The sequence below is a fragment of the Ascidia mentula genome, chromosome 7 (genome assembly GCF_947561715.1).
Source record: "Ascidia mentula chromosome 7, kaAscMent1.1, whole genome shotgun sequence".
In the NCBI taxonomy this organism is placed as follows: Eukaryota; Metazoa; Chordata; class Ascidiacea; order Phlebobranchia; family Ascidiidae; genus Ascidia; species Ascidia mentula.
The window spans coordinates 705,933-731,669 of NC_138572.1; the positions used below are offsets into that span (position 1 = coordinate 705,933).

A 25,737-nucleotide genomic window follows, 5' to 3' on the forward strand; every position below is an offset into this window, starting at 1 on the left:
AAATACTGTACACCTCACCAAATAACCCAGCATAAACAATAAATTGTAAAAGCATTGGATTGCGGCATAAATCAAGCAATTGTGGAGATTTAGTTGCAAGTTTGTTCCACAGATCATTTGCTTTATCACCCGAGTAACTATCAAACAGTGTCTTTGCATCCTCAGGAGAAAGATCACTGACATAAAGTGTTGGCTTAGGTCGGAGTCCTAATGGTATTGATAGTAATGAGTGGGGTCGAGAAGTAAAAATCAATGTAGATTTTGGAAAAAATTGCCTGCTGCAAAGGTTTGCAACAAGCTGTTGTACTGGCAAGGGAGTGTGATACTTCTCATTCACAGGTGCCACGTTTTCTAGTGTCCAGGTTGCCTGATCTAATCCATCAAAAATAAAAGCACACTTTTCTGGGTTCTTTATCATCCACTGGAAAACCAAACTGAGTGTTTCTTGTGAAGCATGGTTGAACTGGTTATCCAGCAGAAGCTCCTGCAAAGTAAGCTTTCTATCGCCGTAGTTTAAATACATGAACCGAAGATGAAGCACTAAGTGATCTTTTGTTTCTAGTTGCCTGCATAATCTCTTTGAAAGAGTAGTTTTGCCACATCCAGCCGGTCCAAGAAAAGCTAGAAATAAGCCTTGCTTTTTGTGTTCTTTAAAGCTTGAAACTAGTTGGGGAAATTTGATGTGTTCACCAACAAATCGATCACTGTCCCCCTTGCTTGTAGATGGCTGAAACTCATTTCTCTTTTGAGGATCAATTCCTTTGTAAATATCAGTATCTATCAGTGTTGGTTGAACCTCTGGTATTTCAACCTTTTGCAGCTCTTCACTGTAAGGGACAACATCTGGATCAAGATTTTCAAGCTGATACTTTTTGATTTCATTAACTGCCTGTTGCAACTTTTCTTCTGCAAATTTTAAACAATTTTTTTAGAAAATAAATCCATGTTACTGTGGTTTTTAGACAAAACAGTGGGCTCTAGCATCTATGTTTGGCTGGTTTGATTTTAGTACAGCATGTTGCATAACCACAACGCAAATTGAGGATTAGTGTTTATCTGTCAAATTATATTGTAATGGTAACGTTTAATGCCACAGAAAAATGATAAAATCACCAAGTACAAAAACGGGAAAAAAATTGTCTGCTGTTTAGTTTTTTAGCCAACCGTATATTTTCATTTGAAATACAAAGTTTTAGTTGATCTAACTCTTATTTTACGTCAATTTATGTAACTACTTTGCTTCGTAGGAGTAGGAACAAACATAATTTCAGATGACATCGACAAACATCACAGAGTATGTTTAGTTGTAACAGGCAAATTTCGAGTTGTGACTCCCTGATTGGTTGTATTTTTACCCACAATGCAGTATACTTAATGGAGCTTAAAAAAACAGCTGAAGGACGCATATTGGTATTTCTGTGATAAAATGTTTGGCGGCGGAAAATTTTCATCTTGCATTTAATCCTCTGTCACAAAAGAAGGACGTCACAAAGCAATCAGTGATGCATGGGGTTCAATTTTACGGTTGAGTGAGCACATGTGATGTTGTTTGGACCAGAGACTACTAGTCTTTGCTTGGACGAATTTAAGCCAGTTTTAGGCAGTTTTAAGTAGAGTTTTGGGAGTTTTAAGTCAGGTAGTTACGTGGTAACGGTTGCTGCATAAAATTGAGCTAAAAAGGCGGTTCAATCTTGAGGCTATATCTGCAGAATAATCAAAGACTTAATACTGCTCTTCTGGCAAACTTTATTGTATTTACGTTTCTCGACGTTTCGGCTATTATGTGTAGAAGATAATAAAAATTGTATGTGATCGCTTTTGTTTGTTTAACCAACATTCGTTCATTAACGCACGTCACTCTTTAATTCGCCAAGTCATGATACTCGTGCGTTATAATCTGATAAGCCCGCTCTAGCACCTGAGAGAAATTCGTCTTGGTCAACAGCGGACTTTTCCGCTGACCAAAGCCTTATGATTTCTATATAATCTACGTTTGTTTATGACATTTTTACCCGGTCAACACGCCTGAAAGTTATTCGATATAATTGACCGCTTGGGCTGTAAAGCCAGACAGTTTCTAAAATCGTAACATTGAACAATTGTACTGTCTCAAAGCCAATTGGATTTACTCGATCTTCATCATTGAAATTGCATCTTTTATTGTGAGTATTCGAATGTCTTACTAATTTTAATACCACCCAGTAATTACTAATTGCGCAGTGTGGGAGTCTTTTCGGAGTTATAGTTAGGTTTTGTGTTACCACTGAGTAAAACATAGCATAAAACCTACAAATGCAACAGCCTTCATCAGGAGGAAGTATCTAAGTTTAGCACAGCGGACACAGAGAAATGTAAACTGTGCAGGTGTGTTCGCCCTTATCGCTTTTTCGTTGTTTCACTTCTTCTTTTTTCTTTTGTAGCGTTTTTGTTTATGTGCCTGACATGTGTCCGCTGTGCTAAACTTAGATACTCCTCCTGATGAAGGCTGTTGCATAATAGCCGAAACGTCGAGAAACGTAAATACAATAAAGTTTGCCAGAAGAGCAGTATTAAACAAAGACTTATGAATTAAAAAACATTTCTGGTCCAAGAAGACCATCGGTGAAGGGACCTGCAGCCAACATGGTGTCTGACGGAAGTCAATGTTCATAACGACAGTGATGTTTCAATCCTGCTATAACTAAGAAATCGCACCCAAAAAGCAATCAGTCATGTTGTGTAGCAGCCTACTGTAAATGCTACAGTTCTAACCCGCTTTATAGCCAAGTGAAATAATGTGAGTAGTATTTTTCATTATTGTTGAAACTTTCTACTAGTTATGTTCCCAGTTCTAAACTGTCCGGTCTGGCGAAACCTAGTGTGAAGAAAGTGTGCAGAAAAAGTGGACGCGAACGCATGAGCGGGAAGTAAATCAATCGAAATCATAATCACTCAGCAAAACATGGGAAACAAGTCAGGTTTTTTAACAAAGTTGTATATTTTGTGCTTTTTTTCAGAGAAAGAACGTTTAGCGATTGTATGAGAGTGTTTCCGTTCCACAGTCAGCAAAAAAAGCTTCATCGTAGACAAACGTGGGTTCTTTAGCTACAGTGTTTGTTTTACATGTTGGCCAAACAAGCGTGAAGAAAATTCCTCACTTTCTAAGCCCATGTGATCGGCGTGAAGATGCCTTGGTAACTTACTGGCGCCGTAGCTTCACTTGACAGTTTGGCTCAACACAAAATACGGTAAACTGGAATCTTCTGTCCACCGTAATCCATATTGGATATATCTGTCCCTGTACTGTCGTATCTACCAACTGATTTAAACGTTTTCACAAACACTTTTACTTTCCGTATGTTTGCTCAGTTTCGCTTGTCACAGCTACCAAAATATTTCAACACTTGTCCTCAAATGGTTTGTAAAATGGTTACGTAGGTTATTTGTGATGTCACTGAGGTTATGAGTTGTGAGTTAAATATTGAAACAATTCATGGATTGATGCCACATAACCAAAATGTTTGCAGTGCAACATGTAAGCGCATGTGTAGAATGGTTTCATATCTCCGTCGAAACTCTTTCATCAATTTTTCGCGGCACACACAGTTTGTGAAACCTGTTAAATGCATTATTCTGACAAGCTGTAAAGTGCACTATTCGTTCAAGTAGATAAAAATGATCGCATGTTCATCATGATTCTACAAGGGAAGTGAGAGCTCCCGAGCATCTGGATCCAAACACAAATTACTAAACACATAAAAGTGTCTGAAAACCTTTTTACACCTTTCACGCAAAAAGGTCACGGACAGCATGCTTTCGTCTTAAGTCAGGCACATTCTTATTTTAATCGGAATATGACTTTCCTTAAAAGCAGAGATCGGTGTTGTGACAACCAAGACATGCACGCCCACAACCTTTTAGTATCATGCGACAGAACTTTTCTCGCACTTGCATTCCGCTTTTGCCGGATTTTGCCGCGATTTCGGAAGCGGCAAGGGGGTTCACACTAGCAGTGCGGTTGTCGCCACCGCGGCAAATCATTTCAATATCTACAGCGTCTTTGTGTCGTAAAAACGTCAATGGGAAATTTTAGTTAGTTTCATTTTACGACAATTAACTAATTAATCTATATAATTTATGTACGGAGAGTTTACTTACGAAATGCGTGTTATTTGGTTCGCTTTTACTGGTGGAACAGCAAATGACAATGTTAGTGGCACTGATCTACAATATTTCGTAAAATAAACATTTTCCAATGTCTAAAAATTAATTCCCGCAGAATGATTTGCGCCATTGTCAACAATAAATATCGGATAACTAATTTCTGATATCTTATCACCAAACACTCAATATACAAATTGAATTACTTAAAACCATGTGAAATTAATTATAACAAGTCGAACGAAAACAAGCTTCGGGTCATTGCGGCTGACGGAAAAGTTAAATCAGATTTAACTCCGCCGTCAACTGCTTCAAGCGAGAAAATCACGCCGTCACTGCCATGGCCGCGTTTGGTGTGAATCATGCTACAGGCAGTCACTATCTCCGTGGTATATGTTAATTGCTCCTGCTCAGTAACTTAATACATAAAAGCCAACGATGTACATTTACAAGAACTTGCGTTCCACGAGATAGCACCAGATTTCCATAGCAATGCATGCATGCATGGCAACCTAACTGTTCATTGGTAGCAAAATTGCTGACAACCATAAACAAAAATATAGAATTCAGTGAAACATTATCTGCAGTGACAATTTTAATGTGATGATTTCCACGTCATTTTATCAGAGTCTAACTGTCTTAGTCACATAATATGGTCAATTGGATTCTCTGTTGTTGCTGAGGCAAGACACAGATATTAGTAAATGAGTCGCATTTAAGCTAATATTTTTGTCTTCTCCAAATGGTCGTAAATAGATGCAAAATCAGTTGGGGTTCGACTTGAATACAAGCATTTGTATTCCAAACTTCCCTAGTGAAACTCCCCTACCTCGTTTAACTTCTGATTCTGCAATGGTTGTTTTCTGATAATGGGCGTGATGGTGATGTTCTTCAACTGTCTGATGCAGATGTTCTTCCACAGTCTGATGGTGATGTACGTCACCAGTATGTAGGTGCAAGTTCTGGAATAAAACCAGCAAAAGTAACCAAACACACAAATATTAATCGTCCAAAAAGACAGCATGGCCATTGAAATGTTTCAAAATCCATTACTGTTTCTAAACTGCCCACATGCGTGCTTGATTTTCTCCAACCCCGACCACCAGTACAGCAAGTCTTAATATTCAAGAACAACAAGCTTACCTCGGCAACAATGTTTTGTGAGTTTCCTCCTTCTGTTTGTTGTTCGGCCATTCTTGGATTAGCAGGTATAGGTTTGTATTGCAAGTACAGTATAGAAATATATTACACATATATATGCAAGCTGTGTAAAAATTTTGTGTGCAGTTATGATGCAACAATGATGTAAATTGTTTCTAATCCAATGTTTTCATTCTGAAATACAAATATTTTATCTCAAACTAATCACGAAATTCGCCTAAGTCAGAATTTCGTAAAATTTTTGAGCTGCAGGCCTTTTGTATTCATATTGTTTTTCTCGGCCCGCAATCTTATGTTCCATGAATTTTTCCGCTTTCTCAGGGTGGAAGGCAAAAGAAAGTAAAAATTGTTCGGCCATTCTTGGATTAGCAGGTGTAGCTTTGTATTGCAAGTACAGTATAGAAATATATTACACATATATACAAGCTATGTGAAAATGTGTATGCAGTTAAGATGCAACAAGGATGTAAATTGTTTCTGCTCCAATTTTTGTCACACAGTTGGAAATACTCGTACACTTTGGTAAATAAACACACATATACTTATGAATGTATTTAAAACACACATACTCATGTCATGAACATAAAAGTAAACTAAAGTATTGCAGATAACAGAAAAAAACAAAGGACTCGTATTTGGTCACTACAGTAAGCAGTGCCAGGCAAAGTAAGCAACAATATGGTTGATTTATTCAAGCCAGTATTGAAGATTGCAGGCAAGCAAAAACGTTTGTTTCCGCCGATCGGCATCTTGCGTTGAAATAGCGGAACTGACTGCTTGTTACTTGCTATAGTTTTACAAATTATTCTACAAGCAACACCAGGATTTAATGTGAGTAGTTGTAACTATGGGAATTCAACTTGTGTCAGTTCTCAAAGCAGGCACCGCATGTAAGAATGGTAGATGCTCTATAACCACCATACAGACGGGCGATAGGGATTTTCCTATTTCATGCGTGGCTACTTTAAGAATGGTCCTCGTCCTTTCAGGTAATTGAGACGGGAAATGAGTCATGCGATTGGCAGCATTCAGTCAAAAGCAGTGGTGGAATTAAATTTTTTCAGCCGGTTCTATCACAAAAGTTATATTTTTCAGCGGGTTCTGTTACAAAAAGTCATATTGACAGCAACCAGTAATGCTAACCGGTTCGCTGATCTCATAAAATTTCGTGAGATGGTTCTATGAACCGGTGCGAACCGGCTGAATCCCAACACTGGTCACAAACCACAAGTAAATACATGTGGAGTTATCAGCTGTGTTGGTTGGGTAATCCCCCGCTCGACCCACGTATACAATGTCGAATAAATATTCGCAACCTGAATATTTATCACAAAATCTATTCACCAAGGCGACAACTCTATGTATTAAAACATTAACAAACTTCTGTCTACGGCACAACACATGCTTACCGACCCTAAGACACCATTCGTTAACATCACAAATTCGCCTCATTCCCTAATGACGCAACAAACAAAAAACTACAGCACGCCATACGAAAACATAGCAGTGGTGACGTCACAAAGCGCTACGTTTCGCTTTCAGTTTGTCGTGATTCGAATTCCATTATGAAACTGAATCTGACGACGAAAAAGAACGAATAAATTTGATATCTTTATGCATGGACTTAAGTATAATTTATACCAAGTACTGATGGTAGTTTAGCATTAGAAATGTTTGTGCGCAATCTGTCAGGATGTTGTTGAGCTTGCATATTATAGCTGAATACTGAATTTTATACTGGTCTACCATCTGCACGGACAGTGTGAAGTTCTTAACAGTGCAGTTCACAAACAACATAAATAACAAACTTACTTGTCAGCACAAGAATTTAAAAAACGACTGTTAGCACAGGGTAATCATATTTGCATAAGCGCAATTTCGGACACAGTAATTTCAGTTACGTTAACAAATTTTGGCTTCAAAAACCATTTAAGACCTTTCAGACTCTTGACCTTCGCAACTAAAGAATGATACTTAGTTCAGATGTTATTATAAGAGGTTGAGAGGTACCATCTTCAAAATTCCGGTCATTTCCACCTGCACAGGAATAAAACCGCCAATTTTCGTAAATGTCCGGACGACTGGGAACTCTAAACATGCAGGCTACACAATTCCTATTCATAGTTTCGATTATGCGTCATCAATGGTTCAAACATCACAATGCTGCAGGTAAAGATTGGCTGAAAATGCATTGGTTTAGATAAGAGCTATTTACTAAAACGTGTGTAGCGCAGGCATAGATCCTTTTGTGAGAAAACTGTTACGTTTAGGTAAAGCAGAAATTGTTCAAGAATGTAAGTACCAGGCAACAAAAACAAAAATTTTCGTATAGGCGAAGAAAAACATCTTCAATTAACGGCAACCAGCGCGCGTGGCCCCAACTTTCGCTGTTGTGTGCGTTTTTGCTGCGGTGAATCAATCTTGATCGTACTGAAACTGAAAGTAGACTGACACTAAAGCTTATCTGTTATGTTTTTTTGTTGAAAAAAAAAATTGTTTTGTTTTTGAAAATTTCGTAAATTTTACAATCTTTTGCAAAACGTGGGCAGGGATTCCCAAAGATTGCACTGCGGGGTCCGTAATGATAACCCCCCGAAAAAAAAACAATTTTATACAGTGCGTAAGCAGTAATCACTGCAGTAATCTTAACTGGATTGGTTTCGTAAGCTTTACAATACGTACATTTTACATTTACTCTACTTTTGAATGGTTCCTACACTATCCTTGTATCTTACGATTTCAAACTTGTTTACAAGTTTCTTTCTTTTACTACGCGTCTATGACGTAAGAATTCACCCTAATCGCCATTGTTGATATTGTTTGTGGAATTCTCAACGCTGATTACGTTGCAAAATGGTATGACGTAAGACAGGGGGTCCGAGAAAAACAGGTTCACAAAATGAGGTCCGCGGCCAAAAAAGTTTGGGAAACCCTGACCTAGAGAATTAGGAGAACACGTTGATCATTTGATTTGAGGTCTTTTGTTTCATATGCTGCGATTTTGCCATCTAACGAGGCACCAAACGCGCACATCAATGCAATGCAGCTGCAAGACGCGCAAGTTGCGGTTAATTCCAGATGTTTTTCTTCGCCTATACGAAAATTTTTGTTATTGTTGCTTGGTACTTACATTCTTCGACAAATTCTGCTTTGCCTAAACTTAACAGTTTTCCCGCAAAAGGATCTATGCCTGCGCTACACGCGTTTTAGTAAATAACTCCTATCTAAACCAATGCATTTTCAGCCGATCTTTACATGTAGCATTGTGACGTCAAACTCATTGTGACGCGTTGTCGGAACCATGAATACTTCGAAAATATCTGAAAACAGCATTGTTAAGTGAACAAACACATATTGTCCGAGATATCTTTGGTCCAGGTAACACAATTATGTCGCAATTCCAGCCGCAAAACTGCTAGTTATCAACGAATCAGTAAAACCACCACGAGCAGCAAATCTACTACTTCCAAAACAAGTTTCTTATAAAAAAGTGCTTCTGTAGTTGCGAGATTACAGCGAAAGAGACTGTTTCATCGCCAACACCTGGAACCGCCAAGCGCCTGTGATTTTATTATTTGTATCCCAGAATATAGCTGATCGGTGTTGCCCATACACCCTGTCACTTATCAGGGAAACGAATCGACCCCGACCGCATCTAGCTGCTGTAGTTTCCGCCATAAGTAGCAACCTGTTTTAAGTGTGGTTGATACAGTGGCTGGAATTAGCGTTTGACAAAGACTACAATTTTGAGGATAAATAATACCTTTAGCACTGGCGTTGATTCAAATACAATTGCACAGCAGCCTGGTATTTGAAAATATACGTTAACCCGATATACTGTAGTGTGGAGACTGAACTTGGTCAGAAATTAATAATCACTTATTCGAAGGACTGTTTTTTTGCTTCGCTTTGATTTATCCCATAGATATCATAAAGATTGAACAATATCACGTATACCGCCACTGAACCGCAACTCACAGCTAGGTTTGAGGCAAGGAAAATGTTTAAACCCCTCCGGACTCGTGCAAGCAAAATAACAACAATAAACGTTTTGAAGTGCGTCATTTTCGAATCCATTCATACGTCGCATTGTTTCAAAAATTTCCTGGTGATATCAATGCTAGTGAACTTTCGGCACAGGAAATGCGTGCAGAGCATAATGGATTAGCGATCCATTGTCTTAACCACTCGGCCACCTCGTCGTCCAAAACCTGTTGTTAAATGAAACATTTATGTGAGATTTGTTTGGAAAAAATATTGTCTTGTAAAAACTACTTTAGTTCGGTTTAATATTGTCAATTGCACTTACATAAACTTGATATTTAACTGGTTTGCCACATCTTTCGATAGTTCAGTTGGTGCGGCGGTAGATTTTATTTGCTTAGCCATAATGTCATCTCTACTGTGGTTCGTCTCCATTAGTTCCTAACGAATCGACGTCAAATGCAAAGAACCACAAAGTGGAAGATTTCCTGGTTAGTTAACCGGCAAGACCACATCGCAAGCTGCACTTCGGAATGGGACGATCACGCCTTGTCATGCAAGAGCATAAAGCGTTGTCTGATTACGGTTGTAGAGATCCCCTACGTCAGTGATTCCCAACCTTTTTGTGGTTGCGTACCACTTGGAGGTAAAACAATTTCATCGCGTACCACCTAGTTAAGTGTGACAAAGTAACCTAGAGGATGAAGTAACAAACATTTAAACATTTTGGAATCATTTACGGCTTTTTCAATTCGAACAATATCCGCTAATTACGGAAAGGTGCTCGCGTACCACCTGGAATGCCGTCGCGTATCACCGGTTGGAAAACACTGCCCTATACGTATGTGGAAGGTCTGGAAAGTCGTGCACTAGCTCACCAGTGTATCCTGTCAACATTACGCGCGTCGGTTTCAACAAAAATTCCCCACATATATTCAGAGAACAGTTGCCGGAAAAGGAACATTACAACGAAACGACGCTAGTTAGTGCACACCGGTTTAGTTGTGTCAATGCAGACAAGAAGATCCTGTTGATCCAATCTTCAACCACAAAGCTTAACCATTTTGTTAATCGGTTCTGAACTTTAATCAAATACACGAGTACAAACGCACACAGCAGACACAATCAGTAATGTTGGCAATATTTGTCAAGCACTCGGAAAGATCGAACGTCGCTCATAAACTGTTCATCAGTTGGTCTCAGTCGCATTTTGAGGTAAAGCCAACGAACATAGCTTGATACCCTCGTGTAAATCCCAGGTTTGTTTACGTTTCCACAACCGATGCCCCAACTTGTGATACCCCAGATAGTGTGACGTGCCGTGTTGGGGTCTAAACATGCCAAAGGACCCCCACTGTCACCCCGACACGTGTCAGTGCCATCTTTCTGGAAAACAAAAGTGCCAACAGTTTATAAAAAAATGCGATTTCTAAGGTAGAAATTTTTTTACAGTTGCCTAAAGTGTTTATATTACACGTGCGAGCCATGATAACCGAAAATGTATGTTTGGTTCAATTGCTGAACAAACAAAACGAAAAATACACAAGTGCTTCTGGCAAAAAAAACTACCTGTAAATGAAAAAATTAAAACAGACATCGAACAATCGCAACAACAACAAAAATTACAAAACGTTGCATTTTAAACTAAACAGGAAAGCAAGAGGTTTTTGATAGATTAACTTTAAAAGGCAGCATGGGTATTGAAAATTGTTGTTCTCACCGCAGCGCACATCATGGAGTGCTTAAGGTAGTCAACACCGAGCAGTCGGCTGCAATTCTCATTGGGAAATATGCTCACTGGCGCCTGCTGGAGGCAGGGTGGATAATCCATGGGGTTAACTGCCGAACAACAAGCATGTTGTGATGTGATTCTTAAAGGATGTGGTTGGCAAGACTTTTACAAGTTTCGTCAACACCGCATCACAGGGTTCGTTGTTGTAACTGACAAATGTTATATATGCCGACCGTAGATTGAATGCGTTGTACTATGAAATTGTACCGACAGAATACAGAGGTTAATTCATAGCGCGCAGGTGTTAGAGATGCTTCCATATCGGTTTGTGGAAGGATTTGGGAAAAGAAACTTAAAGTTTTCAAAAACCTTTGGCAAGGTGCAAAATACTGAAGTGAATAACCAATTAGAAGCCAAAACCTAGATTGTTAAACAGACATTTCAAACAAGACATGTGTTTATCATCAGTGCTGTATTACATGATTATAAGCTGCATCGAATACATCGCCTACATTCACAGGCTGGCAGGCGGATGCAAAGGCAATTTTGAAACGTGTTTGAAAAAAAGTCCAGCATTCCAGTTTTTACCGTTTTATTCAAAAACCCTTATCTAATGACGTAACTGTCGATAAACAACTGATAAAGCGACTCATGCACAGAAAAACATAAAAAACTTACAGTGTCTGGGACCATGCGCCCCCCACCCAGATATTCCACATCGAGATTGTGACGAAAACTGGTTTTGTCCGAGAGGCAGACATGCTGACCGCACAAATCGACTGCAAACATAGAAATAAGTTTAAAATGAAACACTGATATCTCCACATGATATTTAATAACTCCTTGCTTCGGGCGTATTACGTTTACGTTGTGTAAAAACCAAGGCAATGCATTCTAATTTGGAATGTACCAGGACCCTTTCGAATTTATCTTACTTGAATGAAACGCATTGTCTCAATTTAATCAACGCCAAGTCGTTGGTTGGACTCGAATGATACGAGTAGTAAGGATGTCTGTAAACCTCTTCAATATCTAGGTCACGTGAAACCTCTACGCCCTCTGATTGGCTGAATTGGAGTCCGTCACGGTTGTAGTAATCGCCCACCCGAACGATCGTCTCATTGGTGAACCTGTAACCATAGAAATGGTTTCCATGGTAATTTGTTTTTACTCTATGGCACTCCATACCAACAATGAAATTTGTTAAGACCTTATTTCGTGATATCCTTATGTACAAAATGAACTTGATAGCTGGAAGCATTATTGTTCATAGGAGCTCTGTGGACCCCAAGTGGAAAACCTTGTCGTAGGAAATCAAACTTAAAATCGACACCAAATTCTCACAACGTGCACCGAAATGCAAACTTTTTACGAGCCTAGATCTGTCTGGAACTTTGTGCTAATTTATTCCATCAGGAAAGAACTTCGGAAATTACTCACGACTTCGAACTGGATTCGACACAATGTGCGGCTGTGAGGACGTAACATCTGTTGATGAGAGTTCCTCCGCAAGAGTGAGGGGTGCGGCCTCTTAATGGATACTTCTTACGTATAGAAACCTGTTAGAATGACAAAAATACCTCGTACGCTTGATGTAAACATGAAGATATTAAGCTTATAGTGGTTCTTAACCGGTGAAAAATTTACTAGTAGGGGGAAATTATGGGTTTGTGGGTGATTAGTCGGCACCGAAATATACAAAAGTAGCTACAAGAGAAATATTATCATCTGTATTCACTGTGTGTCGTGTGGTTATTGGCAATTGGTCATGCCATGCGGCCGAAAAAGTAAAAAAGGATAACAGATATAGAGAAAAAGCAATCATTAAATTCTACATTTAAAAATTTGAATACTGGTGGGAAATAGGGATCCCGATTAAATTTAAGATGGGAAATGAGATGAAAAATGGTTAAGAACCAGCACTGTTACAGACACACGTGCACATGGAAGCAAGCTTTTATGAAAGCCGGCATCTGACTGACAGCGAATATAAGACATGGATTTAAATTGAGCTCTCCTATAATTGTACGTTTCAACATAACTTTGCAAATCTCCCATAAAATCATTTACCTGCCACGGCTGACTCCCGGGGTTAGCGTTGACCCCTTCCACTATTCTCAATCCGTCCTTGACCTCAGGACAGAAAGCCGGAACAGGAATGTCGGTGGTGGCTTCACCGCAAGATTCTTCTTGCAGTTTGCTACCTGGGAATATACGAACACAAAGCACTGGCTTTAAACAACACGATCAGCCTGGATGTTGATGAGACGTTTTTTACATCATGTTATTGCTGTGTTTATTTTGAGGGAACTGATGATGCCCACAGGGCGAAACATATATTCCTAACAACTGTGTATTGTGTGCTATTGTCTTACGGTTTTTTAGTTTTTGAAGTCATATGGGGATATACGACGTACACTCTACATGAATAAAAATGTTTCATGGCATAGTGATACAAGCGTTCAAATCCCTCTCGTAATTTTTAGGTTGTAATATTGTCCAAAAAATACTTTTTATGAGTTTTGATCAAAAAGTTGACAACACAAACGACACGCTTGACCGAGTTGTGCATCCCCGTAATAAATTGTGAAAAACTTCGTGCAACTAACCTAAATCTTGGTCAGTTAAAAGCCGAAAATGTCCCGTCCTTTGCGAGTTGTAAACAGCAATGTGGTTGGTTTCTCCAATGGAAGGCAATCTTCTCGTAATTCTAAACAGCAGAGAGAAACAACACAATTACATGAAAATCTGTTTGAAATCTCAAACTTTTACCGAACAAGTTAACATTGTTGAATCTTCAGCAATTAGTATTAGAAGTGTTGAATATAAATTGTCTTTACACATCACAAAGCCAGTTATCTTTTCGTAGGAAGCATTATCCATTCTTTTCTAGTTGCTTTTTCGACTAAAAACAACATTTAAGCATAGTCAATACATATTTATTCTGCACGATACCGACTCCGGATTTATTACAGAACTTGCTACAGTAAGTTGAAAGTTCGTTCAATTTATTGTAACCTTTTCCACCGACCAATGGCATATTTAAATTAGAATGGCTTGACAGCGCCGTCTAGCGGATGAACCAAAAGAAGGCACTAAAACATATGAACTTTTAATTCTTGCTGATTCTTTTTGAAAATGGTTTGTTCATGCCAAAATAATGTTTTTGTGAAGTACATTGTTAGTTATCTGACTTAATCTTGCAAGGGTCGGCACTAACAGAAAATCACAAATTGAACATACTTTCTGTGATTCATTTTTTCACAAAATCAACCTCAATATTTGGGTAGTTTTTCAGCTACACGTACAACAGCACCCTCTACTAATTTACTGCCTGACTACTAACCCTGAAAACCAAAGTAAAACTGCCCCAAACACGCTAAAAATCGCCCTGGCAACAGCCTGTTCATCTGCGCTCATTCAACCAAAACACTGGCGCCCATGCATGACCCATTGCATTGTTACACACAATTTTACTCTGTTATGCCAGAGTTCGAGAAGGGCAATTCCCAACCGGGAAAGTCTTTTCCATAGAAATACAGAGATGCGGCCTTAAGGTAGTCAACACCGAGCAGTCGGCTGCAATTCTCATTGGGAAATATGCTCACTGGCGCCTGCTGGAGGCAGGGTGGATAATCCATGGGGTTAACTGCCGAACAACAAGCATGTTGTGATGTGATTCTTAAAGGTTGTGGTTGGCAATACTTTTGCAAATTTCGTCAACACCGCATCACAGTGTTCGTTGTTGTAACTGACAAATGTTATATATGCCGACCGTAGATTGAATGCGCTGTACCATGAAATTGTACCGACAGAATACAGAGGTTAATTCATAACGCGCAGGTGTTAGAGATGCTTCCATATCGGTTTGTGGAAGGATTTGGGAAAAGAAACTTGAAGTTTTCAAAAACCCTTGTCTAGGTGCAAAATACTGAAGTGAATAACCTTGAATTAGAAGCCAAAACCTAAATTGTTAAACAGACATTTGAAACACGACATGTGTTTATCATCAGTGCTGTATTACGTGATTATAAGCTGCATTGAATACATCGCCTACATTGGCAGGCAGGCGGATGGAAAGGCAATTTTGAAACGTGTTTGAAAAAAAGTCCAGCATTCCAGTTTTTACTGTTTTATTCAAAAACCCTTATCTAATGACGTAACTGTCGATAAACATCTGTTAAAGCGACTCATGCACAGAAAAACATAAAAAACTTACAGTGTCTGGGACCATGCGCCCCCCACCCAGATATTCCACATCGAGATTGTGACGAAAACTGGCTTTGTCCGAGAGGCAAACATGCTGGTCGCACAAATCGACTGCAACCATAGAAATAAGTTTAAAATGGAACACTGATATCTCCACATGATATTTAATAACTCCTTGCTTCGGGCGTATTACGTTTACGTTGTGTAAAAACCAAGGCAATGCATTCTAATTTGGAATGTACCAGGTCCCTTGCGAATTTATCTTACTTGAATGAAACGCATTGTCTCAATTTAATCAACGCCAAGTCGTTGGTTGGACTCGAATGATACGAGTAGTAAGGATGTCTGTAAACCTCTTCAATATCTAGGTCACGTGAATCTTCTACGCCCTCTGATTGGCTGAATTGGAGTCCGTCACCTGAAATTTTTTAAGACCTTATTTCGTGATCGTGATATCTTTATGTACAAACTGAACTTGATAGCTGAAAGCATTATTGTTCATAGGAGGTCTGTGGAACCCAAGTGGAAAACCTTGTCGTAGGAAATCAAACTTAAAATCGACACCAAATTCTCACAACGTGCACCGAAATGCAAACTTTTTACGAGCCTGGATCTGTCTGGAACTTTGTGCTAATTTATTCCATCACGAAAGAACTTCGGAAATTACTCACGATTTCGAACTGGATTCGACACAATGTGCGGCTGTGAGGACGTAACATCTGTTGATGAGAGTTCCTCCGCAAAAGTGAGGGGTGCGGCCTCTTAATGGATACTTCTTACGTATGGAAACCTGTTAGAATGACAAAAATACCTCGTACGCTTGATGTAAACATATAGATATTAAGCTTATAGTGGTTCTTAACCGGTGAAAAATTTACTAGTAGGGGGAATTTACGGGTTTGTATGTTGGTGATTAGTCGGCACCGAAATATACAAAAGTAGTTACAAGAGAAATATTATGATCTGTATTCACTGTGTGTCATGTGGTTTTTGGCAATTGGTCATGCCATGCGGCCGAAAAAGTAAAAAAAGGATAACAGATATAGTGAAAAAGCAATCGTTAAATACCAGCACTGTTACAGACACACGTGCACATGGAAGAAAGCTTTTATGAAAGCCGGCATCTGACTGACAGCGAATATAAGACATGGATTTAAATTGAGCTCTCCTATAATTGTACGTTTCAACATAACTTTGCAAATCTCCCACAAATAATCCACCTGCCACGGCTGACTCCCGGGGCTAGCGTTGACCCCTTCCACTATTTTCAATCCGTCTTTGTCCTCAGGACAGAAAGCCGGAACAGGAATATCGGTGTTGGCTTCACCGCAAGATTCTTCTTGCAGTTTGCTACCTGAGAATATACTAGCAAGTTGTGCATCCCCGTAATAAATTGTGAAAAACTTCGTACAACTAACCTAAATCTTGGTCAGTTAAAAGCTGAAAATGTCCCGTCCTTTGCGAGTTGTAAACAGCAATGTGGTTGGTTTCTCCAATGGAAGGCAATCTTCTCGTAATTCTAAACACAAGAGAGCAACTACATGAAAATCTTTTAAAATCTTCAACTTTTTCCGAAAAGAGTTAACATTGTTGAATATTCATCAATTAGTATTAGAAGTATTGAATATAAATTGTCTTTACACATCACAAAGCCAGTTATCTTTTGGTAGAAAGCATTATCCATTCTGTTCTAGTTACAAATGCATTACTTTTTCGACCCAACATTTAAGCATAGGCAATACGTATATATTTTGCACTACAATAACAAAATAACGTAAGCTTACGGTAAGACGTAGGTAAGAGCTCCGTTATAATATATCATGATGGATAAGGTGTGAATATGAATAATGATTTGAAACTTAGTCCCTCTGCTTAATCTTGCCCTGCCCAGACGACAAAAGGGCCTTGCACTCCATTCATTTCCAGTTGGTCCGTTCTTGATGATTAGCTGTGTGTTACAAACAAAGCGAAACCATTACAACCAGCAAGTTTATTCAATTCAATGTTTCGCAGTATGATAGTTTGTATCATCAAAATCTCCTGGTAGCAATATACCCAACAGAAACACATTCTACTTGAATAAGCTATACTTATGATGTTTAGAAGCATAGGCGATACATATACATATGAATATATCAATTGAAAAGCTTGTGAAATACCGACTCCGGATTTATTACAGAACTTGCCACAGTAAGTTGAAAGTTCGTTCAATTTATTGTAACCTTTCCCATCGACCAATGGCATATTTAAATTAGAACGACCTGACAGCGTCGTCTAGCGGATGAACCAAAAGAAGGCACTAAAACATATGAACTTTTGATTCTTGCTGTTTCTTTTTGAAAATGGCTTGTTCATGCCAAAATAATGTTTTTGTGAAGTACATTGTTAGTTATCTGACTTAATCTTGCATGCCTCGTGTTGTGACACAAGTGACCTGCAGTAACCCCGACGGACTGTACTGTTATGGAGGTGGTTTGAGTTTCTTCCTACTAAAATATATGTTTGGGTGATAGTTTGCTTATCAAGCTATGAACGGTCGTTACATCGCTGCTTTTCTATGCCGTGTAAATATGTTTTCTATGTCACGTTATTTTATGAACAATAGTGTATATCGCCACTGAACTGCAACTCACAGCTAGGGTTGAGGCAAGGAAAATGTTTAAACCCCTCCGGACTCGTGCAAGCAAAGAAAACTTTCGGAAATGCGTGCAGAGCATAATGGATTAGCGATCCATCGTCTTAACCACTCGGCCACCTCGTCGTCCAAAACCTGTTGTTAAATGAAATATTTCTGTGAGATTTGTTTGAAAAAAATATTGTCTTGTAAAAACTACTTTAGTTTGGTTTAATATTGTTGGATTCGATAAATTGCGCTTACATGAACTTGTTAGATGGTTTCCCACATCCTTCGATAGTTCAGTTGGTGCGGCGGTAGAGTTTATCACAAATACGTCTGAAGTACACAGCATTTTAGGTAAAAGAACTTTGGAAAAGAATGCATTAAACTAACTGGTTTTACAGGATTTCTTTCTTCCTGAGTATTACAAATGCCTTCACTATCTTTAGTAAATGGAAACCATGAACACTTTTCCATTCAAGGTTAGCAATTATTACAGTTGTAAACAAATTTTTTGTGCTGTTTTGGTAAACTTTGCCCATCTAAAAAAAGTACAGTACATAATAAACATGCTGTGTTCAGGTCGCAGTACTTTAGACAACTTGGCCATCCTGTCTATGCACTGTACTTTGTTATATTATTTAGAAATGTTCAGAAGTAGTTTTTAGGGCGCAATTACAAACCTTGTAAACGATGATTTGTTTAAAATTATTTCATCCTGGTCAATAAAATGCCATGTTGGTTTTTGAAACTATAAAACTGTCAAAATCACAACAAAAAATTGAAAAAAAACACACAAACCGGCGCAGTCTCAATCAATAATGTTGGTAATATTTACCAAGAATCCGATAAGATCGAACAAAGCTTGACACCCTCGTGTAAATCCCAGGTTTGTTTACGTTTCCACAACCGATTCCCCAACTTGTGATATCCCAGATTGTGTGATGGTTTATGTTAAGGTCAACGCATAACAAGAACTCCCACTGTTAGTGCCGTCGTTCTGAAAAACAAGATTGGAAATTGTTAGTGGTAATATTTTTAGATAAGCAAGAATGACTCGAATTAATCATACAGTAACTAAAGTGGAAAAAGAAAATTTCCACTCTTACTGCAGTAAACATTGTCAGGTTCAAACAGCCAAGTAGGCGACTGCAATTCTCATGGACGAATATGCTCACTGGCGCCAACTTGTGGCTATTACTTTGTAAAATAGAGATTTCTTCATTCTTATAAAAATGAAATACGATTTTCACTTTCATTACTGTTGTCATGGATGTCACTTGTATCTTGTGCAGTGTTAATACATAAAGATAAAAGAAATAGGGTAAGTTTGTACCACACCGAAAAGTTTTCAAGTAACATGTGCTTTGTATTATTTCACCTTAAGCATTACCCCAATGAACCATTATATCCAGAAACATGGAAAACTACCTGCAACCCGCATTCCCCAACCAGATATTCCATACTCATATTGTGAGGAAAACTGGTTTTGTCCAAGAGGCAAACATGCTGACTGCATAAATCCACTGCAAACATAGAAATAGGTTAGTAATGGAACAGAAAAGTCCATGGATTACATTTGAATAAAATTGTGATTGTGTACTAAAATCCAAGCTGACATACAGATTATATAGAGAGAATATTCAAATTTAGAAAAAGTGAGATCTTGTGAAGAATGACATTGTCCCCATAGACTTTTCACTTGAATGATTTGCAACAGTATATAGTTGGGAATGATCACATAGTGAGGTTTTCCTCTTCAATAATTAGGTCATGTGAATCCTTTGATTTGTAGTAACCTTTAACCACCAACCCCGGGCCCCAATCGCTGGTCTCATTGGTTAACCTGTCACCATGGAAACAGCTCAATAATACTATTTGTTGTTTCAAAAGATAATCAAAAAAACATCAGCAAATCAATGTTCTTTATGAAACAGATTGCACACAAGAAACACTCACATTTGAGTTGAATTTAACACAATGTGAAGCTGTAAGAAGGTAATGTCAAGTGTGGGGTTTACAGCATGTTAGTGGATGTCTCCAATGTATGGAAACCTGTTGAAATCATAAAAGTAAATTAGTTTTCTTGATGTTATGTGAATATCACATATCTTGCACACTTGCACAGAATGTCACCATTACTTAACTTAAAAGTGTTTCTTCGGTTTGACGTTGTAACACTTAAATCATTTTAACCTGTTGTCATTTTTGACAAACAAGTTGCAGATTTTAACAACTTTTTGTTAGTTTTTGAACTGGGTTAAAATATAATCAATCTTATTACTCATCAATACTTCACTATTTTGTAACAATTAAATAATAATGACTTATAAATGGTGGGGAAGGTCAACTATAAAAACATAACCTTGTCTCAGACAATTTATACAATATCATTTATGCAAAACTTGTTGAGTTAATTAAAAGCAATACTGCTTACTGTATGTTTGTCATCTTTCATTGTAATTTTCTGTTATGAGTAAGATTGCATTCTATCGGAGTTTAACTTCTAATATTACAATTTGGGTGAGTTTTACCCAGGATGTCCTTGCAGAGAAGTATTGGTGTTTAGAACAACTCCATTATTTCCAGGCGTTATTTTCCAATCCTCAGGTTGGCATCGCTATGACTCTGCAAAAACAGCACAGGTATTTAATGACTTTGCATTTGAAAGCGTCCAAGCTTGTAAAATAGTTTCAGATAAAGATCCTTTTCTTTGTGGTTCTTTTGCTTTTGAACACTTGTAAACATTAGTTCATTCGTCTATTTTTTGCAGGAACAACAACTACAGTCTGACGTTTTTAATCTAAACTACTTGGTTTCATCAAATATGTTCTAGTTTGCTAAAACAGCACATACTTTATTTGAATTCCACTTGACCAATGTAGGGGGTTCTTTGTACCAAGTTATTGCTACCAAGGATTCAATGTAGGGCAGGCATGTTGTTGGTTACCTTGTGAAAATTAGAGGTCATGATATTCTTGATGTTGCCTTGGTGATGTTTTGCTCTTCACTGCAACCTGGTGGATAAAAGAAAGATTTTTTTCCAAACAGAAATGAAAACAATGAATTTTTGACAAAGGTTTGTGACCACTAGCAACCAGCAAATAGAATACCACCGAAACTCGGCAAATCTCAAACAAATACATAATTATGACAGCCAACCATAACATGGTTTTATTGTAATGAAAGAGGCTAGAAACAAAAAAGTTATTGTCTTTATAATGCTACAAGAAATTAGGCTAATATTTGTGTTAATACAAGAAAAGTATATGCAGCAACATAATGGTATCTAGACATATTTACACACACACTAATGATAACATAGCAATATCAACACATCTAGGTAAAAGTATCACATACGTTTTCTGTATTTCTTTCATTGAAATTTGCATACAACAAAGTTAAATACCGCTTGTGGGAACCCAACTTTTTTGAATGCGACCTCTTTTTCAGATGAAAATTTCCTGGGATTCGTTGTGTTGGTCAATCATCTAATTCAGTGACTCTAGACCTCTTTGCCCTGGCATATACCTCTTTGATGTTCTGATAAATCTGTTCCTGTCAAGATTAAAGTACGGGGTGAAAGTCACAATGTTTTCCATATAACCAGGTTGTTACTTCCTTCTACTGTTTTGCATATATCCATGCTCATATTGTAAACTGCACAAACATTTTTTTGAAAAATAGGAGTTTATAAATCACTTAGAGTGAGTATTTAGAGGTTGTGGAAGACTCCCTGACAACACTCTTTGAGGGGTCGGCAACCCCTGGCACATGAGGTTAATATTCATGGCATGCCAAGTGATTTAGAAGAAAATCTACCACTGGTTGTATTTGTTTGGCGCGAAAAATTGTCAAAAGCCAACATCAAGTTGCACTGATGTGACCTAACAGATCAAAATATTGGCCCAGTCCTCCAGTCTGCAACTCACCTAATATGATTTCTGTTGATAAAAGTCACGAATTAATTTAGTTTGGGGTCAGCATGATGACGAGGACTTCTTCCAGCAACAATTCATTGTGTGGATTGATGATAGTTTTTGGAGCCGATAAGATTGTTCTCATTATTTTTTGAATAAAATTTATTCTAGGATGTTTTTTTATCTGGATAGACTCGAGGAATTATTTAAAAATAAACCCAGCAACTAACTTTTAAACAGCGCACAACTAAACCGAAAATAAGTATTTGTGTACAACAGACCAACACGAGACATACACTTACTTCATTAACCAACATATTCTCTTGTAACTTGATTCATGGGCGTTGTCAGTTTGTGGGAATTTCACTCTTCATTTGCAATGAGATTTCTTGCATTTAAAAATCAGATATTTTGGGACAGTTGAAGTTTTAATTTTCTTCCAAGACCAAGTAGATCCGTCTGTTACGTTCCTACATGACAACATTCTATTCCACAAACAACCCCTGGTATTCTTTCTTCTGAAAACTGGAATAAAAATGTCGGAAAACTTTCGTCTCACTTTCTGCTCCAGACATATTTCACTTTATATATTTCGTAGCAATTTTATTTACAGCAAAAAACATTTATTTTGAACAAATCACAAAAAAAACACAAATAATTCTAGAAGTCGCGTGTTTTGTTTCAATCCGGACCACTGGAGTCTGCATCGGATGAGAGGAAGGAATATTTACTGATCATACAAACCCCAAACTCTCGGCTGAAAAAAATCACAAAATTTTTAATTTAATCAAAATTAACAAAACCATGTTTTAATGCAAATATAAATTAAACAAATTCTTACCGGGTTTATCAGTTTTTTAATCTCTTCTCTCAAGACTCGAATAGATTCGGAATCGAATCCGCATCCATCCAGCCACAACTTCTCATCCACTTTAGGGAGAATCCGACAAATATTTCCAACATCTTTTCGTTCAAACTTGTTGTAACTCAGGTCGAGATTTCCCAACTATTGAAAATATAAAAACTGGTCGGAAATCTTTGTTTCAAACTTTTTTGAAACAGATTTTTGTTTCTTAAAACCGGATTAAAATTAACTCCATGTTTTCACTTTTGATTAAAAAAAGTAAGTTTTATAAAATTATCATGGATTTAAACAAATATTTATTCTTAAAATAATGAAAAGCAACCTTGGGTCCCATCTTCATAATCGCTTCACAGATCATGTTTAAAGTTTCGGAATTAAATCCGCATTCCTTCAACCTCAGCCACAAACCGGGTTCTCGAATCCGTGGGAGGAAATCAAGTCTGCTGTCTGCAAAAGTAACCACTTCGTTTAGAAATCTTACACATTTACCGTAAACTTTTCTCAAGTAGGCAAACGGACATACCTCGAACATATCTGCTCTATTCACTCCAAACTTTACACAAGCGTCCAAAAATGCATTAATATTGTCCATTTGCAGGTAAGAAATTGCCTATATTAAACAGAAAATACTGGCCGTTATAAACGTGGCAAATGACAGTAACACATCGTGAACAACGTTTACCACAGTGCTGATTTCTTTGACAGAGTTTGGTTGCAATTCATTTATCAATTTACATAAAACTGTCCCGTCTTTGAGCCATGCTTGTATTCCCTGCAAGTGTAGTGTTAACAACATATTGAACGTAAAGTGATGCCTTAGTAAACAGTATATCACGTGACCGGATATAACCGCACCCAGCATAATCTATTCGAACTAGCAAAAGCGGAACCATCAACAATATGTATCTCACGAGAATACCAGACAATATTCTTTGTAGTTTCACAAGTTACGCTAATTAATATGTCATAACTTGGTATTATTACGTCATGCAGGTCGCGGGGCCTTAAATGAAATACAAACAAAAATATTAATTGTATATTGTACGGATTAAGTCGGCTAGTTTATCAAATTATTTAAAAATCTATTGTACATGCATGGGCATCAATAGTTTCTTCTTCAAGTATATTCATATATCAAGTCATTGGTTGGTTGGCCTGATATATATAATGCCCGCAACCCTTAACGAGTCCTCTGGCATAAATAGTTTGGAGTTGCCCTAATGACAGTAAAAATTTATTTGGACTTTTGTTGTAACAACGAAAAACAAGCAAACTTGCTTTAACTCCTGCTTCTGGACAAGTTAATTTGGTGTTGTATTCAATCCATTCCCGAACTTCTTTTTCTATCTCATTGCTGCTTGCCATTTTACCAAGAGTGTTTGAGGATGTTATGTTCAATAATACTTCTCCTGTTACAAATAAAAACAAGCTCTTACATATATACTAATACAAAACGCTCATACTGCAAGAAACATGCATAAAATTACGCGCAACACACACAGCATCCTCGCAAAGGAAGAACTGATCAGCAGCAAAATGCGGAAATTTATCATTAAAACTCTAAACTACAGGTTATAGAATGCCATTACTATCTAGCGTATGGCTAAAGGTACAAATGAGTCGGTTGCTACAGATAAGGTAGCTGCATTAATCCCTGGCTTGAATTTCCAGAATGGCATGCACAACAACTGTGATTACAGTAGTCAGACATTGCGAAGCCTGGTAATTGTGTAATTATCGGTAATAATCATCAGTTTAATTATGTATGAAGTGGCATCAGAGCACAGTAGTGTTTGTAACGTGTGCATTAGTATGATTATCTTTGGCTTTTTCGACTAGTTAACTCCAAGCTTTTCGCACTTAACGAAACATGTCAAGCATAAAATTAAATTCAAAGGTTACAGGCAGCGTTAACCCCAACTCTAGACCAACACTAACTCTAATCTAAGCCCCAACCTAAACCATCGCAATTTCTCCCCAAAAAAATGCTTCGGGTGTGGCACTTGACCATGAAGGGATTGGCTAAAAGCGGTCACATGTCTCAACCGTGATGGGATTGGCTAAAATCGGTCACATGTCTCAACCGTGATGGGATTGGCTAAAATCGGTCACATGTAGTTTATGACGTCAGAAAGATGTAACCTAGAAGTTTATGCAGGCGTATAAAATGTGATGAAACATAGGCTAAGAATGCGAGAATATTTTGGGATATTTAATGTCAATCCACTGTGGCAATACATAGGAAATTGCTGTTCGTTAATTATTTCTTTCTAAACGTTGAAATGGACTAAGTTGGCGTGCAATTCACACAAGCATTTTAATGGAGGACCGGGGCTGGAAACACCCTTTTCGAAACCTGGTTAACATATGGGTTATGCATGGGTGCCAGCAGTGTTAAGGTTGAATGAGCACTGATACACCAAATGTTGCTAAGGCGATATTGAGGCAATTTTAGAATTATTTCCAGTTTTTTAAGTCAGAAAGGTGCTGGGTGTTGTTGAAATTTGTTGGGTATTGTTTGCTTAAAAAAGTAACAAAACATTGAGGCAGGTTTGGAATAAGGAAATGCTATTAATTTGTTATAAAATATCACAACTGTAAATCTTGTAACATGTTACATATATGCATATACGTCAGAGAAACCATTACTTTTATTGCGTAATGTTTTGTGTGCAGCATTGCACAAGTAATGCATAATCCATTTCATTTGTAGCTTTGCACAAGCATTTGCAAGCCCCGTTACCATGCATTGAATATTTCGCAACTTCCAAGTGTAAACATAACCTCATAATGTAACCCAAATGATTAATCAATCGACTGTTCTCGAGTAAAGTGATTCATTCAACATCCTGTTTGCCACATAAAGTGTTCTCCTATGCTTATGTAACACCACACCTATGTTCTTGTATTATACTACTTCAAGCGGCTCATGATATCACATGACATTATTGACCAATCAGCTCACAGGACGGAGAACTTTAAAAAGCCCAATTAACAGGCGTACATGACTATTTAAACTTGGGTTATCGGAAGCTTATTGGTTGGTTTAGTCACGTGCCGTTATACATCACTTGGGTTAATATCTGACAAGAACAAAGGTGTAGTGTTA

At 37.8% G+C, this 25,737-nt stretch overlaps 2 protein-coding genes and 2 long non-coding RNA genes across 4 annotated transcripts; all 4 read right to left on the reverse strand.

The window, feature by feature from the left end:
* Positions 1–3,046: 3,046 nt before the first annotated feature.
* On the reverse strand, positions 3,047–5,560 carry LOC145909101 (uncharacterized). The gene is made up of 2 exons (XR_014403085.1): positions 5,284–5,560; positions 3,047–5,102 (listed from the first exon to the last, which is right to left on the reverse strand). It is a non-coding gene; the product is annotated as an uncharacterized LOC145909101 (long non-coding RNA).
* Positions 5,561–10,239: 4,679 nt separating this feature from the next.
* On the reverse strand, positions 10,240–18,122 carry LOC145909089 (chymotrypsinogen A-like). Its single transcript, XM_082996408.1, has 10 exons — positions 18,105–18,122; positions 17,860–17,996; positions 17,011–17,174; positions 16,641–16,745; positions 16,447–16,576; positions 12,458–12,576; positions 11,953–12,147; positions 11,696–11,796; positions 11,006–11,124; positions 10,240–10,671 (listed from the first exon to the last, which is right to left on the reverse strand). Exons 2-10 carry the CDS (start codon positions 17,941–17,943, stop codon positions 10,411–10,413), a joined length of 1,278 nt encoding a protein of 425 aa, XP_082852534.1. The 5' UTR covers positions 17,944–17,996; positions 18,105–18,122; the 3' UTR covers positions 10,240–10,410.
* A 691-nt stretch (positions 18,123–18,813) lies between these two features.
* On the reverse strand, positions 18,814–21,395 carry LOC145909108 (uncharacterized). Its single transcript, XR_014403100.1, has 7 exons — positions 21,253–21,395; positions 20,700–20,860; positions 20,378–20,471; positions 19,803–19,898; positions 19,225–19,369; positions 18,916–19,069; positions 18,814–18,843 (listed from the first exon to the last, which is right to left on the reverse strand). It is a non-coding gene; the product is annotated as an uncharacterized LOC145909108 (long non-coding RNA).
* A 956-nt stretch (positions 21,396–22,351) lies between these two features.
* On the reverse strand, positions 22,352–24,517 carry LOC145909095 (transgelin-2-like). The gene is made up of 6 exons (XM_082996417.1): positions 23,907–24,517; positions 23,311–23,400; positions 23,152–23,238; positions 22,951–23,075; positions 22,605–22,769; positions 22,352–22,520 (listed from the first exon to the last, which is right to left on the reverse strand). Exons 1-4 carry the CDS (start codon positions 23,991–23,993, stop codon positions 23,025–23,027), a joined length of 315 nt encoding a protein of 104 aa, XP_082852543.1. The 5' UTR covers positions 23,994–24,517; the 3' UTR covers positions 22,352–22,520; positions 22,605–22,769; positions 22,951–23,024.
* Positions 24,518–25,737: the final 1,220 nt, after the last annotated feature.